The following is a 13,980-nucleotide window of genomic DNA, read 5'->3' as shown; positions in this document are numbered from 1 at the left end:
TAGAGTTTGATTTAAGGCTATTTACTTTGTATATTTTGACATATGACATTGACAATTTGTGTTTTAACGGTTATAATCCTTTACACTAATCTTGTCTTAATATTATGTTATTTTTATAATAATTGTTGATGTTATATAAAAAGCACTAGTATATATTTTTAAATTATTTTATACAGAAAATAAATACACATCTATTCTGGCAGGCCATATGTATACTAAATAACAAGTTTAAAAATTGTCATGTGTTTACCTTATTAATATCACTTAAATATGGCTTAATAATTCCAAAATGTCAGAAAAATGTCTTTGCAAACTCTGTTTCCTTAGAATCCAATTCATCTCCCATTGAAATCAATAGAAAGACTCCCATTCACTTCAGTGGGAGTTGGATCAGGCCCTTTTGCATAGGCATCAAAGATACCCTTTTGAAAATGAAAGTTTTAGCTATCTTATAAGGTGACTGAGTTCATTTTCAGCTTTATCTGTCTTGGACTCCCAAATGGGAAGTCCTTGCCTATCTTTCTGCAGATCCATACAGACTAGAGGTGAGTCCTGGAAAAAAAAACACTTTGCCTGGATCATGGGTATTTGTAGCCACATTCCTAAATTTCCAAGACCAACTGGCTTCCTGTATTGGTGATGAGTAAATACCCTGACAATGCGTACACAGATAAAGATTTCCCTTTGTGTATAAAGAGGGTAGGGTTCATCTGTCATGAGTAAGTTCATTTGTCAAGCCCCACAGAGCACATATTCCCTTGAAACCAGTTAGCTGAAATATTCAACCTATTCTTGTATCTGACCCTATGCCCTCCAGCAGAGAAAGACCAATCCCCTGGGAAGCATATACTAGATAAGCCCATTGAAAGTGAAAAATTGTGCACGAATGGGAAATGATGTGCATAATAAATTTGCAGAGGAGTTTGAATTCCATCATCTAGTCCCAAGATAAGAACGGGAAGAGAAAGCTGGATCTATCCATCACTTAAAAACTCAAATATAAATGTAAATAGAACTAAACCAATAGTATTTTGTAGAAAAATATTTCTTCAAGAAATGTTTTTCTAGAGTTGATTTTCTTCAGTTTTATTCAGACATTTGTCAATGCTGGAAGTCTTCTCCCAGAACATTTATTTGATTGACATGCCTGAATATATGGAATGCCTTGAAGATATGGAATTCCCTGCAGATGTTGATGTGACACAAGCTAATTTGACTTATGACTCATTCAAAGCAGAGTCCTTCAGATGATTCTCAGCCATCAACTGATTCTTTGCAGGCTGATCATTTGAGAAGTAGGGATTTTTTGTTCTTTTTAAAGAAATATCAGGATAAGGAAAAAATTATCAGAGCAATATTATAAGAACAAGGAATATATATATTTTACATGTTCCTTTATTTACGGCCTATTTTTATAGACAAGAAGAAAAAAGGCGGCAATGGAAGGGGGATCAAGCCTTAGCTGTGAGAAATACCCTACAGCCATTTTCTATCTTGCAGAACTAAGTGACAGAAAAATGACAAAAGAAGGTAACCAGGGAATAACTTTCCAGACTCAGAACAGATATCAAGTGTGGATCTGCAATTCTTCCAAACATGTTCCTGTCATCCTTTCCATGTAGAAGATCTAAAATTTAAGTTTGGTCCCTAGGCAGAGAGATGCCAGATTTCAGTTTTAAACAGGGTTTGTGTGAGTTGCTTTTTTTATAATAATATTTACTTGTCTAATGATTCTTTACATTACCCAATGTTCTCAAATAGTGAACTATTTGAAAATACATAGTCAGACTTTCAGGATGTAATAATACATTTATCCATTCTAATAGGAGCAAATATCCTTTTTTAAATTATTGTTTGCAATTTGAGATTTGCTAGCAATAATTTAGCAATTTCAAGAAAGATTAATTTATTTCTGGAATAAGTTTTTTTAAAAAGCTCTTTCTTTTTATGTCACTGTCATTTGAAAAGTGAATTTAAATCAGCCTTTTCCTCCCAGCACCACCCCTCCATTCACACGCAGGGCACTTGGCAGTTCAGTGGTTCTCTTCACAATGTTCAAGCAAGACCATGATGGGGTTGGAGGCCTCTGAGCAAGTAACATACTTGGGCCCATCCTCTGAGGGAGGAAAAAAGCTGCCCCCACATTTGTTACACTGGCAGGAATCTATTACAACCTACCATCTGGCACCAGATGCAGCAACTCCCCAGCTAGAGGCTCAGGTAGTCTGTACTGAAGAGAAAAGAAGAGAGAGAGATGCAGGGATGAAGGAAGGAGGAAAACAAAGAGAGGAAAAAGAAAAATCAAAGAAAAGGAAAATGTACTGCTGGGATCCTCAGCAAGAAGAAACAGTGGTAGGTAAAGGTAGTACCTCAGAAGCTGCCATACTTGGCTACGGCAGAGGCAAAGCACTTCTGGGAAGGAATATTGTAGGTGGGCCAACTACACTGGCCAACTTTGACAGCTCTGTGTAAGCGCAAAACCTTGTCTCTCCCACCAACACAAGTTGTTCCAAAAAAAGATTTTACCTCACCTCCCTTCCCTTGTCTCTCTAATACCGTGGGACCAACACGGCTACAACACTGGCTCTAGCTGCCTCAGTCATTGAAGTGAAAAGAACCCGCTCCTTTGATTAAAGATGAATAGACATGTCCAGGTGCCGAAGATTTTGCATTTGTGCCGATGCTTGTAATATTGCTTTTATGTAGGATTCATATTTGGGCAATTTCGCACAGTTTGTGTTAACATGAATATTAGAAAGAAAAAATTGTTTCTCTTTATCCAATCCTACATCCAAGCCCATCTTGCTGACATTTCCTTTTAAATGTCACACTGTCCATTTATATTCCACAGAGCCAAAAACTGAACTCCTAAACCCTTTCCATCCTCCAAAATCTTCTCCACTTTTTTGAGCAGCTCCATGCATGGCATTTCTTGATAATGTGGAAAACAGTCACTGATTTACCTCAAGATCCCCCTGATCCATGGCAGCAGTGTGAGGTAGGCAAGAGCCTATTCTGTGCATACCTCAGAAGCAAGTGGGAATTTAGGGGAACAACAGGCAGTCAGAGAAACCAGTGGGGAGCATGGTATTGGAAAGAGTCAAAGGCTATGGCAGAGGGGGAGATTATAGGATAGAGTCAGAAATGTTGTTGTGGGAAGAAGAGAGTCAGAAGCAGCCTGACAATGTTATGGGTGAAGAAAGGAAAAGCAGTGGTCCTGTGCAGTTGTTCAGGGTGCGGGGGAACCTGGGATAGCCTCTTTCTTTCTGCTCCTATATCCATTAGCTTCCTCATTTCTATCCCCACTTTTGTCCACTTTCAGCCCACAAGCCCAACTTTGTCATATGTCCCCTCATTGTGTCCCCTTTAGCTCCTGTCCCTGCCCCCTTCATCTCCATACCAGCTGCCATTACTGCCATCTCCTCCTGGAGGCTCCAGCCTGGCCAGGCATCAGCAGATGGGGCACAGAGAAGGAAGGCAGAGAGGCCACCAGGATGCCTGAAACCAGATTCAACAGTGGTCCCTGCAGTGTTGTCAACTATCACTATGTTATCATGAGTCTTGTGATATTTGACAGTCTTCTTAAAGCCCCAGCTCTTGGAGTCGCATGATTATTAGAATCTGAGTTTTTTTTAAAAACGGAAAAATAGTTTCTAGCCTCCATGGCTGTGGAGAGAATCTTGAAAACATGATCTTTAAATGTTCAAAAACAAGAAGACAAATAAAGAATCAAACCTTTTTGTTAACATCATGATTTTTAAGCCAATCTCATGGTTTTGCTGGGCCTGAGTCATGGTTTTTGACTACTTGGGTTGCCAATACTGCCTCTGTGACAAAAGGGACTATTGTTGGCTGCCCAGCATTCAGCTGAATATTGGAGATGAAGGGGATGAAGATAAAGGGGACACGTACAAAATGGGAAATGGACTGTCTAGGAAGCAGTACTACAGAAAGGGATCTGAGGGTTATAGTAGTTCATAAGCTAAATATGAGTCAACAGTGTAAAACTGTTGAAAAAAAAAGCAAACATCATTCTGGGATGTATCAGAAGGAGTGTTGTAAGCAAGAGACAAGAAGTAATTCTTCCACTCTACTACATGTTTTTAAGGCCTAAACTGGAGTATTGTGTCCAGGTCTGGGTGCCACTATTCAGGAAACATGGACAAATTGGAGAAAGTCCAGACGAGAGCAATAAAAATGAATAAAGGTCTAGAAAACATGACTTATGAGGAAAAATTGAAAAACTGGGTTTGTTTAGTCTGGAAATGAGAATGCCAAGAGGGGAAATGATCATCATTTTAAAGTTCAAAAAAAGTTGTTACAAGGAGGAGAGTGAAAAAAAAGGTTCTTTTAATCTCTGAGGATAAGACAAGAAGCAATGGACTTAAATTGCAGCAAGTACTTGCACTGGACATCCACGCTGACACAATGAGTTGCAACATCATAGCCTACCTCCTGATTCACGTTTGCCCCAACTAAGCCCCCAACCTGCTGCAGTTATGGCGGAACCCCCACACACCTCGACTTAGCCTATTTGGTGGTGAGAAATAAAGCCCTTCCCAGCCCCCCAAGAAAAGAGCAACTAACAATGCCCACATCACATTATGACAAAACCTGCTATTTAACAACATCCAAGGGAGGAAGGGTGCGTGCTGCTCTGCTTGATCCAGGTACAAGTGTGCTTTCCCTGCACTGCTGTGTCCCCTCCTCACTTCTGGCCACCCAGGGGTGGGAATGGGTCAGATGACCTGCTCTAAAGCTGTCGCAGCCTGTCACTGTCTTTCTAGCCCTTAAAGGGGCCAACACCTTTTCCTGCAAGCCAGACACTGCTTAATGTGTGGTGAGGTCATTGCCCCATGCCTCCTACAGATCCATCCATTTGTCAGCTTCTTCCAAAAATGTCTCTGTACCTTTTTCCATCCCCTCCCTGAACTGCTCTGTAAAGCCTCAATCTTGTTCTTCAAATCTATTCTCAAGACCTACGTCTCACACAACACACAGGTAATCAGCCAATTAACTATGGCTAGGCTGATGGACTGAAAGAGACTGTGGCATTTACATTATTTATTTAAAGGAAAAAATTGTAAATTTACATAAAAATGTATATATTTGATGCATCTTTCTCTACTCCCTTTTCCCTACAAGTCATAAGTCACTTCTGATCTTAGATATGGACAAACAAAAAAAGGAAGGGGAAAAGGTCTTCCAAGGCCACTAAATATGCCAATACAATGGGCCACCACTCAGACCTAAAGGCAGGAAACACACTTAGGAGAAAATCATCCAAACACTAGAAGGAAAAATCTTTTCTCTATAACACTAATTTATGCCAATTCACGGCACCAGCTATCAGCTCTTTGCAGCTAAAAGATATCATAATTTACTTTACTGAACAAATCTTCTTACACTCCATGCACTGAAGTTCTCTCTTACTATCTACTAAGAGCCTAAAGTCAATGTGAGCTTTGCTACTGATCTCATTGGAAGTAGCATCAGGCCTTATACACACAGTAACCTTCCTTAGATTTCCTTATTACACTCTATATAATAATCCCTCTATGTAACCTTGCAAATCGGAAGAGACTCTGCAGCTCAATATTCTGAAGTCAAGTGTGCAAAGTATCTCAAAAACTACTTTCCTTTCTTTCTTACATTACCTTTGCTTCTTTCCCTAGATGAGTGATTTTTCAAAGGCTATAGCCTTAATAAGGGCTGGTCTACAAGTGCAGCTCCATTCATGCTGCAGCAATCGATGCAATGCCAATCGACTGAGCAGGTCTGGTGAGGATGTGCTCAGTCGATTGCTAAACAGATGCTGGTACTCCACCAATCAGAAGAGTGAGCTATGTCAACAGGAAAGGAGTCTCCCATCATCGTAGCTTAGTGAAGACAGCACAGCTACTTGATGCAAGGTACATCAACATCAATTACGTTACTTATGGAACATAACTTGCATACCTTGCATCGACGGAGCCACCCAGTAGGGTGACCAGATAAAAAATTTTAAAATGTAAAAAATTGGGACAGGGTGTGGGGGGTACTAGGCGCCTATGTAAGAGAAAGCCCTGAATAGCGCGACTGTCTGTATAAAATTGGGACATCTGGTCACCCATCTCCCAGTGTAGACAGGCCCACAGAGATTCCATCTAATTTATTTCATCTGTAACCTGTGTATGTCATGTTTCAAACCATTTGTAAAGCATACACGCCACTGTATAATTTACTTTACCTGATACAGCATAACAGGCTCTGTGTTGTATCCCAACATATCAGCAAACTCCGTAGCAATAACTGTTTTGCCACAACCCTATAAAGTAAAAAACAAAGTAAGAATTAAGGAATTACATTTAAAATATCCTGTGAGGAGGTAAGAAAAAAGAAAAAGAAATGTATTGTTCTTACTTTTCCGCCAATCAAACACATATCCTTAACCATATGTGACTGCATCATTCCTGCCAACAGCTGCTTATGGCTGGAAGTCTTTATGAAAGTGTCTGATCCAGAATACTGTTGTAATGGTTTAGTCCCAGCTGGGACCTACAAGAAGACAAAAGATAAACAAGTTATATAAAGGTGGCTTAGGCTCAGGGGGCAGACTGGTTTACACTGGGTCAGTAACCCTATAACTTTTCAATGGTGACTACAATCTTGTGCTTAATAATCTTACAATAAATAAATAAATAAATAAATAAATAAAGTCATCTTTATGGCTTGTGGTTGCAAAAAAAAAAAAAAAAAAAAATCTCCCATAAAATAGGACTCAAGTGTAAATAAATACAATGGTATCTGGTTTTAAAAAGGCTCCAGATGATTCAGGCAATTACAAGCCAGTAAGCTAACTTCAGTACCAGGCAAATTAGTTGAAACTATAGTAAAGAACCAAATTATCAGACACAGATGAATATGATTTGTTGGGGAAGAGACAACATGGTTTTTGTAAAGGGAAATCATGCCTCATCAATCTACTAGAATTCTTGGAGGGGGCCAACAAGCATGTTTATCCAGTAATCCAGTGAAGACAGTATACTTAGATTTTCAGAAAGCCTTTAACAAGGTCCCTCACCAAAGGCTCTTAAGCAAAGTAAGGAGCTGTGGGATAAGAGGGAAGGTCCTGTCCTTGATCAGTAACTGGTTAAAATATAGGAAACAAAGGGTAGGAATAAAAGGTCAGTTTCAGAATGGAGAGAGGTAAATAATGGCATCCCGTAGATATCTGTCCTGGGACCAGTACTGTTCAACATATTCATAAAGGATCTGGAAAAAGGGATAAACAGTGAGGTGGTAAAATTTTCAGATGATACAAAACTACTCAAGTAGTTAAGTCCAAAGCAGACTGTGAAGAATTACAAAGGGATCTCATAAAACTGGGTGACTGGGCAACAAAATGGCAGATGAAATTCAATGTTGATAAATGCAAAGTAATGCACATTGGAAAACATAATCCCAACTATACATATAAAATGATGGGGTCTAAATTAGCTATTATCATTCAAGAAAAAGATCTTGCAGTCATTGCGGATAGTTCGCCGAAAACATCCACTCAATATACAGTGGCAGTCAAAAAAGCTAACAGAATGTTGGGAATCATTAAGAAAGGGATAGATAATGGGACAGAAAATATCATATTGCCTCTTTATAAATCCCTGGTATGCCCACATCTTGAATACTGTGTGCAGATCTGATTGCCCCATCTCAAAAAACATATATTGGTATAGGAAAAGGCACAGAAAAGGGCAACTGAAATGATTAGGGGTATGGAAAAACTTCCATATGAGGAGAGATTAATAAGACTGGGACTTTTCAGTTTGGAAAAAAGACAATAAAGGAGGGATATGCTAGAGGTTTATAATATCATGACTGGTGTGGAGAAAGGAAGTGTTATTTACTCCTTCTCATAACAAAAAATCTAGGGGTCACCAAAGAAATTAATAGGCAGCAGGTTTAAAATGAACAACAGGAAATGTTTCATCATACAATGCACAGTCAACATGGGGAGCTCCTTGCCAGAGAATATTATGAAGGCCAAGATTATAATGGAATTCAAAAAAGAACTAGATAAATTCATGGAGGATAGGTCCTTCAATGGCTATTAGCCAGGAGAGGCAGGGATTGCTGTTTGCCAAAGGCTGGGAATGGCCAACTGGATGGATCATTTGATGATTACCTGTTCTATTCATTCCCTCTGACATTGGCCACTGTTGGAAGACAGGATACTGGGCTAGATACTGGACCACTGATTTGACCCAGTATGGCCATTCTTATGTTGCGTTTGCAGACAACCTGAATCAATATTCCTGAGAAACTGTTCTGATTCACCTCAATGGGGTGTTAACGCTGAAACCCAATTATGAAGTGAATACTGTAATCATTTATCACTGATATTGGGAGCAAGAAAGAGGAGAAATAATCCTCCTATAGTGAATAATCCTATAATGAAGATATGAACAATCTACTCTGCGGGAAATCTCATTGTCATAAGCAGACAGAGTTTTGGAGAGTAGCAACACTTGTTTTTCCTCCAGTTTAACTCCTGCTTAAGATACTAAATTCTGTTGCTCTTTCCCCACTCACACTGGTCACTGCCTCCCCTTCAAGCTCCTCATCTACTCATTCCCAAAGAGGCTGTTCATTCCTCAGAGAAACTTCTCAATCAACTCTCGGTTCATCCCAGTGCCTAATGAAGCTAACTCTTTCCCTCAGAGCAGCTCTCCAATCAGCTTCTCATAGATGCTACTGTCCTCTGACAGACCCTCAATTTGCTCCTGCTCTCCAACCTCCTTCTTCACCTTAAGGTAATCCCTCAATTGTACAAACTCTCTGAGGCCATCCCTTCCTAGAGTGACTCAGATCTCTCTTGTCCCTGACTAGCACTCCTCTATTATATAGATTCCTCAGTCTCACCAAATTCAACCTCCACTTCAAACTCAGATCAACATCTGTTTCCTGAAAAGTGCCTTATTTCACCACCTAGCAGACCATAAATTTCACTGGAAGAAATTCAGACTAATCGTATTTGATGTGATTAATATGAAGACTTTTGCTCCATTTTCTGTTTCAACATCCTGTGTTATAATGTTGCCAAGTACATTTTATTTGATGTGGTAGACAAAAGGAAATAAACTACTATTGTTTTTATTTAAAGAGATAGTGAAAGAAAAATGACGCTTACATAAAAACACAACTGTATAGAAAGTAGTCCCAAAAGCATCACAAATGCTTTGTGTTGTGCTATTCCACTGCACAACCTAATATAAGGAATCTAGAAAGTACTTTTCCAGCAACACTTTAGAACTGATTAAATAAATAACCCAGGGACCTGCATGTGTTATCTGAAAATAAAGCCTTACTATTCCATAATCTAATACTCTCAAATTCTTAAACGATTTTTTCTAAATATTACCTGTTACTCCATAAGAAAAGTGATTATTCAATGAGGCTCTAGGTCAAGTTCATTATCAACTTTAGCATCAAAATATGGGTGAAAGTCAACAGAAAGTAGCCTAACAAATTTGTAGTAGTGATATGAAATAAAGAACATAGTTTGTCAAACCTGTGAATCATTACCTTGAATGTCACTTCTTTTTCAGCAATCTGGACTGTTACATCAGCCTGTGAAGTCTTGCTTCCATGTATTCTTTCCACTTTTATAATCCTACTGGGAAGTAAAGGGCTTTCTGAATCCTGGAGCTCAAAACGCTGTAAAATTGAGAAAAAGTAGTAATTATTTAAGATAGTACTGTATTTTTAAATGTTTCCACTTAAACATAGCAGAAATTGATGCAAGGCTAATTTCTTCCGACGTTCAATATCAATTTTCTGTAAGAACCTTAATACTGGAAAAGTTAAAGCGTACCTTTTAAGATGCTAACATCAGTATGTATCTATTAAGTATTCACTATTCAATTATTAGTTTGCTATTCCTCTTGTGAAAACAAATTAAACAAAGTCATGAGCTGGGACCACAGAAATCTGTGAATTCTGAAAAATCCATGAATTCCAGATCTTTGTGTAGAATTTTCTGTTATATAAATGTTAAGGTCTGACTTGTTGATTTTGAAGCCAGACACACTGAAATAAAGTACCAAGACTCCAGCACTTACGTTAATACACAACTTATCTTTCAGGACTATTATGACCACTTGGGTATGAGAAACATCCAGCTTAAAAAAAATACACATTAAGTTAAGATGCTTATTTAGTTTGACAGCCTTGTGTGTAATGAGAGTTGAGGGCTCCCTGCACACAAGAAACTTTAATTATACAGCCTTTAATATGGCAAAGAAAAAATATTGGGCTTTTGGCCTTTTACCAGCACCTCTGTCTTCCACCACCCCTCCATCGCTCTACATTGTATACAGAAGGCGTGAAATTTTTTTTGCTAAAAAGGTGTGGTTTGAGGATTTTTGGTTTGTTTTAGCCTTACTTGTTAATCTCAGTGGGGCCTGAGGCTACATTAGAAATTCAAATCTTGTTATGCTTGAGAAAGTTATGGTATTACTCTTTTGACATCACAGGAGGAGCAAAAAAATTTTCATCAGATTCTTTAAACTATGTTTTTTCTTAACACCTCTAACGCTAGTGCCTAATGAACATTTATGAGAGACGATATGTCTATGTGAAAGATTCAGCACACATGTGCACGCATACACTTCAAAAAGGTGTGAGAGCTCACCACATATATCTAAGGGCTTGTCTACACTTAAAACAGTACACCAACACAGCTGTGCCACTGTGGCACTTTAGTGTAGATGCTGCCTGCTCCAATGGGATGGATTCTCCCATCGCTGTAGTTAATCCACCTCCCCAAGAAGTGGTAGCTAGGCTGATGGAATGATTCCACCGAGGACTTGGGTAAGCTTAACTAAGCCACTAAGTGGTGTTGATTTTTCATACCCCTGACAGATGTAATTAAACTGAATTAATTTTCTAGTGTAGACCAGGCCTAAGACTCCCCCAAAGCCCAGATATGAAACTCCTGTTATTTCCGAGGTAAAAAACAAGCAAAAAACCCAACCCACATTTATTTTGGAAATGAAATTTAGATTTTTTTTTTCTATGTAACCAAGAAGCAAAAAGGACCCTAACTCATTTTAAACAATCAGTTCCAGAGCATCTTTAGTTTGGCTGTCCATCTTGGGCATAGCCTGAGGTTCCATGCAAGTGAAAGGACATTCCATAGGAATTAGGCTAAGGTTCAGTGCTCAAATATCATGCTAAATATCTGTCTGGTAATTCATTTAGCGAAGAAGATTGCTGCTCTGATGAAAACATTTGATGCAGTGTTGTTGTAGCCCTGCTGGTCCCAGGATATTGGAGAAATAAGATGTGTGGGGTAATATCTTTTATGGGACCAAAAGTTTGTCTCTCTCTCCTACAGAAGTTGGTCCAGTAAACAATATTACCTCACTCATCTTGTCTCTTGAAAACATTTGAGTAAGCTTCACATTATTTTAGGTGCGTTTTATTGCTTTTAATAAAAGTGTGCTGCAAAGAATAAAAACGATGTATCTTTATTTCTACTAGATACCATACCATTGCAAATTAAGGTTAGAAATGCAATTACTTTCTGTAATACATTCACACACATATTTTGGCTCTTCACTCTCCTAAATTCACATTCTGAATTAAAAGACTACACATTTTTCACGTTTAAACATGAACTTTTTAAAAAAAGCATAAGTGTACTTTAGTGCAAAACTGCTAAAAACTCTATTTTTATTTTAACAGCTGAACCAATTTCAGCCACTATTAAACATTAGAAGAAGAAAAGAGACACTGTATTCTGAGTTTCATCTTGAAATTAAATTTTAAGGGACAAGTTAGAGAAAAGACTAGTCTTCCTGTTCAAAATGACTTTTTGTATCAAAATCTAAGCTAATATAGTAAAAAATAAAAATGGGCAAAACTGAAACTTTTTGATTGACCTGAACTGTTTATTTTTTCCCCAGATTTTTCAGTTCCCAAACTTTTTCAAGATTGACTTTTTGTCCCAATTAGAAACAAGAAAACGTTTCAAAATCTCTAATATTTTCATGGGATGAGAAAACCATTTCCTGCCCAGCTCAACTGGAGGTTTCCTGCTGCTAATACTAACATACATTTGGAATTTCTAAATATTATAAATGACAGTTACCCAACTCACAAACCATTGCATCTAATACAAAAGGAATTCTATATTAGACCTCATCTTGACAGATAAAGAGTAAATAAACATAGAACATAGAGCTATGGTGCAAGTGATCATGACTTAATTTTATTATGTGCAAAAAGAATAAAGTTCCAACGAGTGATATATATACTGAGTACTTTTAAAAGGGCCAGTTTCACAAAGCTAAAAATAATATGAGCCAAATCAGCTGGGAGAATTTAAACAGAAAAAATAATTGAGAGATGTTGAAATACATTTTATAGAATTCCCAAAAAAAAACCACAACTGAGGAAGAACACTATACAGGTAAAAAAAAAAAAAAAAAAAAAAAAAAAAAAACAGGGCTGGATTAGAGAAGTGAAAGCAGCAATAAATAAATTAAAAAGTGGAATAAAGGGGAAGTTGAAAGCAATTAATATAAATTAAAAGCTACAAATTGTAGAAAATTGGTAAGGGAAGCAAAAGGACACAAGGAAATATTTATGACTAGCAGAATTAAGGACAATAAGAAATGTTTTTTTAGGATATCAGGGCAAAAGAATCCTAATGATATTTGTCCATTATGAGATGGAAATGGTAAAATGGTCAATAATAATGCAGTACAGGCAACAATGTTCAAAAATATTTCTGTTCCATATTTAGAAAAAGGCCAGATGATTACGCATATCCTATGATGATGATGATAAAATTCTTTCTATTTGAGAAGTAACTACACAGGATACTAAATAGCTGCTACTAAAATTAGATTTTTTAAAATCAGCAGATACACATTACTTATAATCCAAGAGTTTTAAAAGACCTTTTCATTTTTAATGAATCTTGGAAAATTGGGAAAGTTCCAGATGACTGGAAAAAAGCTAATGTTATGCCAATATATTAAAAAGGTAAATAGGATGACCCAGGTAATTATAGGCTTGTCAGCCTGACATTGAACCTGAGCAAAATAATGGAAGACCTGGTACAGGCCTTAATTCTTTGTTGATCAAAAAAGGGTAATGTAATTAAAGCCAATTACATGTGTTCACGGAAAATAGATATTGTCAAACAAGCTTGATACTCTTTGATGAAATTACAAGTTTGAGTGATAAAGTTAATGGTTCTGATGCAATACACCTAGATTTCTGCATAGCATTTGTGTTGGTACCACACAACGTTTTGATTAAAATCTAGAAAAATACAAAATCAACATGGCACACAGCGAATTTATTAAAATCTGGCTCACAGGCCTCAAAATGTAACTGTCAATGGCAAACATCACTGAGCAGGTATGTTTCTAGCAGGGCTCTGCACAGATTGGTTCTCAGTCCTATGCTCTTTAATATTTTTATCAACAACCCGGAAGTAAACATAAAATAATTACTGATAAAGTTGGTAAATTAAACAAAGATTGGGAGAGTGGTAAATAATGAAGAAAGCAGGTCACTGATTCTGAACTGCTTGGTAAACTGGGCACAAACAAACAATAAGCCTTTCAATACGTCCAAATGTAAAGTCATTCAACTAAGAAAAAAGAATGTATGCTATGCTTACAGAATGGGAAATTCAATCCGGAAACAATGACTCTGAAAAAGACTATGAATCTATGAAAATGCTGGTGAGAGGAGAAGGTGGGCAGGGAAAAGAAGGTACATAACATAAGCATTTTCTCTTCTCTTTTTGTTTTTTTATTTTTGATGGTTTTTGTTCAGCAGTATTTCAGAAAGCTCTACCCAGCAAAATTCAGTACCTCCAAGAAGACGATTAACTGACAGTTTAACAGATACAAATGACCATAAAGATAAACAAACTGAGTTATCATGACACACACGCCATACTCAATATTTTTCATGTTA

General features: G+C 37.5%; 1 protein-coding gene across 1 annotated transcript in view; it reads right to left on the bottom strand.

Annotated features, from left to right (window-relative positions):
• Nucleotides 1–13,980, bottom strand: part of VWA8 (von Willebrand factor A domain containing 8) — a 278,032-nt gene that overhangs the window by 198,609 nt on the left and 65,443 nt on the right. Inside the window, exons 10-12 of the mRNA XM_067563174.1 lie at nucleotides 9,565–9,696; nucleotides 6,403–6,537; nucleotides 6,230–6,307 (exon numbers count right to left, since the gene is read on the bottom strand). Coding sequence (XP_067419275.1) covers nucleotides 6,230–6,307; nucleotides 6,403–6,537; nucleotides 9,565–9,696 — 345 coding nt within the window. The remainder of the gene's footprint in view (nucleotides 1–6,229; nucleotides 6,308–6,402; nucleotides 6,538–9,564; nucleotides 9,697–13,980) is intronic.

This window comes from Emydura macquarii, unplaced genomic scaffold (assembly GCF_026122565.2).
Source record: "Emydura macquarii macquarii isolate MOO-44397 ecotype Brisbane River unplaced genomic scaffold, CSIRO-AGI_Emac_v2 contig_2473, whole genome shotgun sequence".
NCBI classification, from domain to species: domain Eukaryota; kingdom Metazoa; phylum Chordata; order Testudines; family Chelidae; genus Emydura; species Emydura macquarii.
This window is presented reverse-complemented; position numbering and strand designations above follow the sequence as displayed.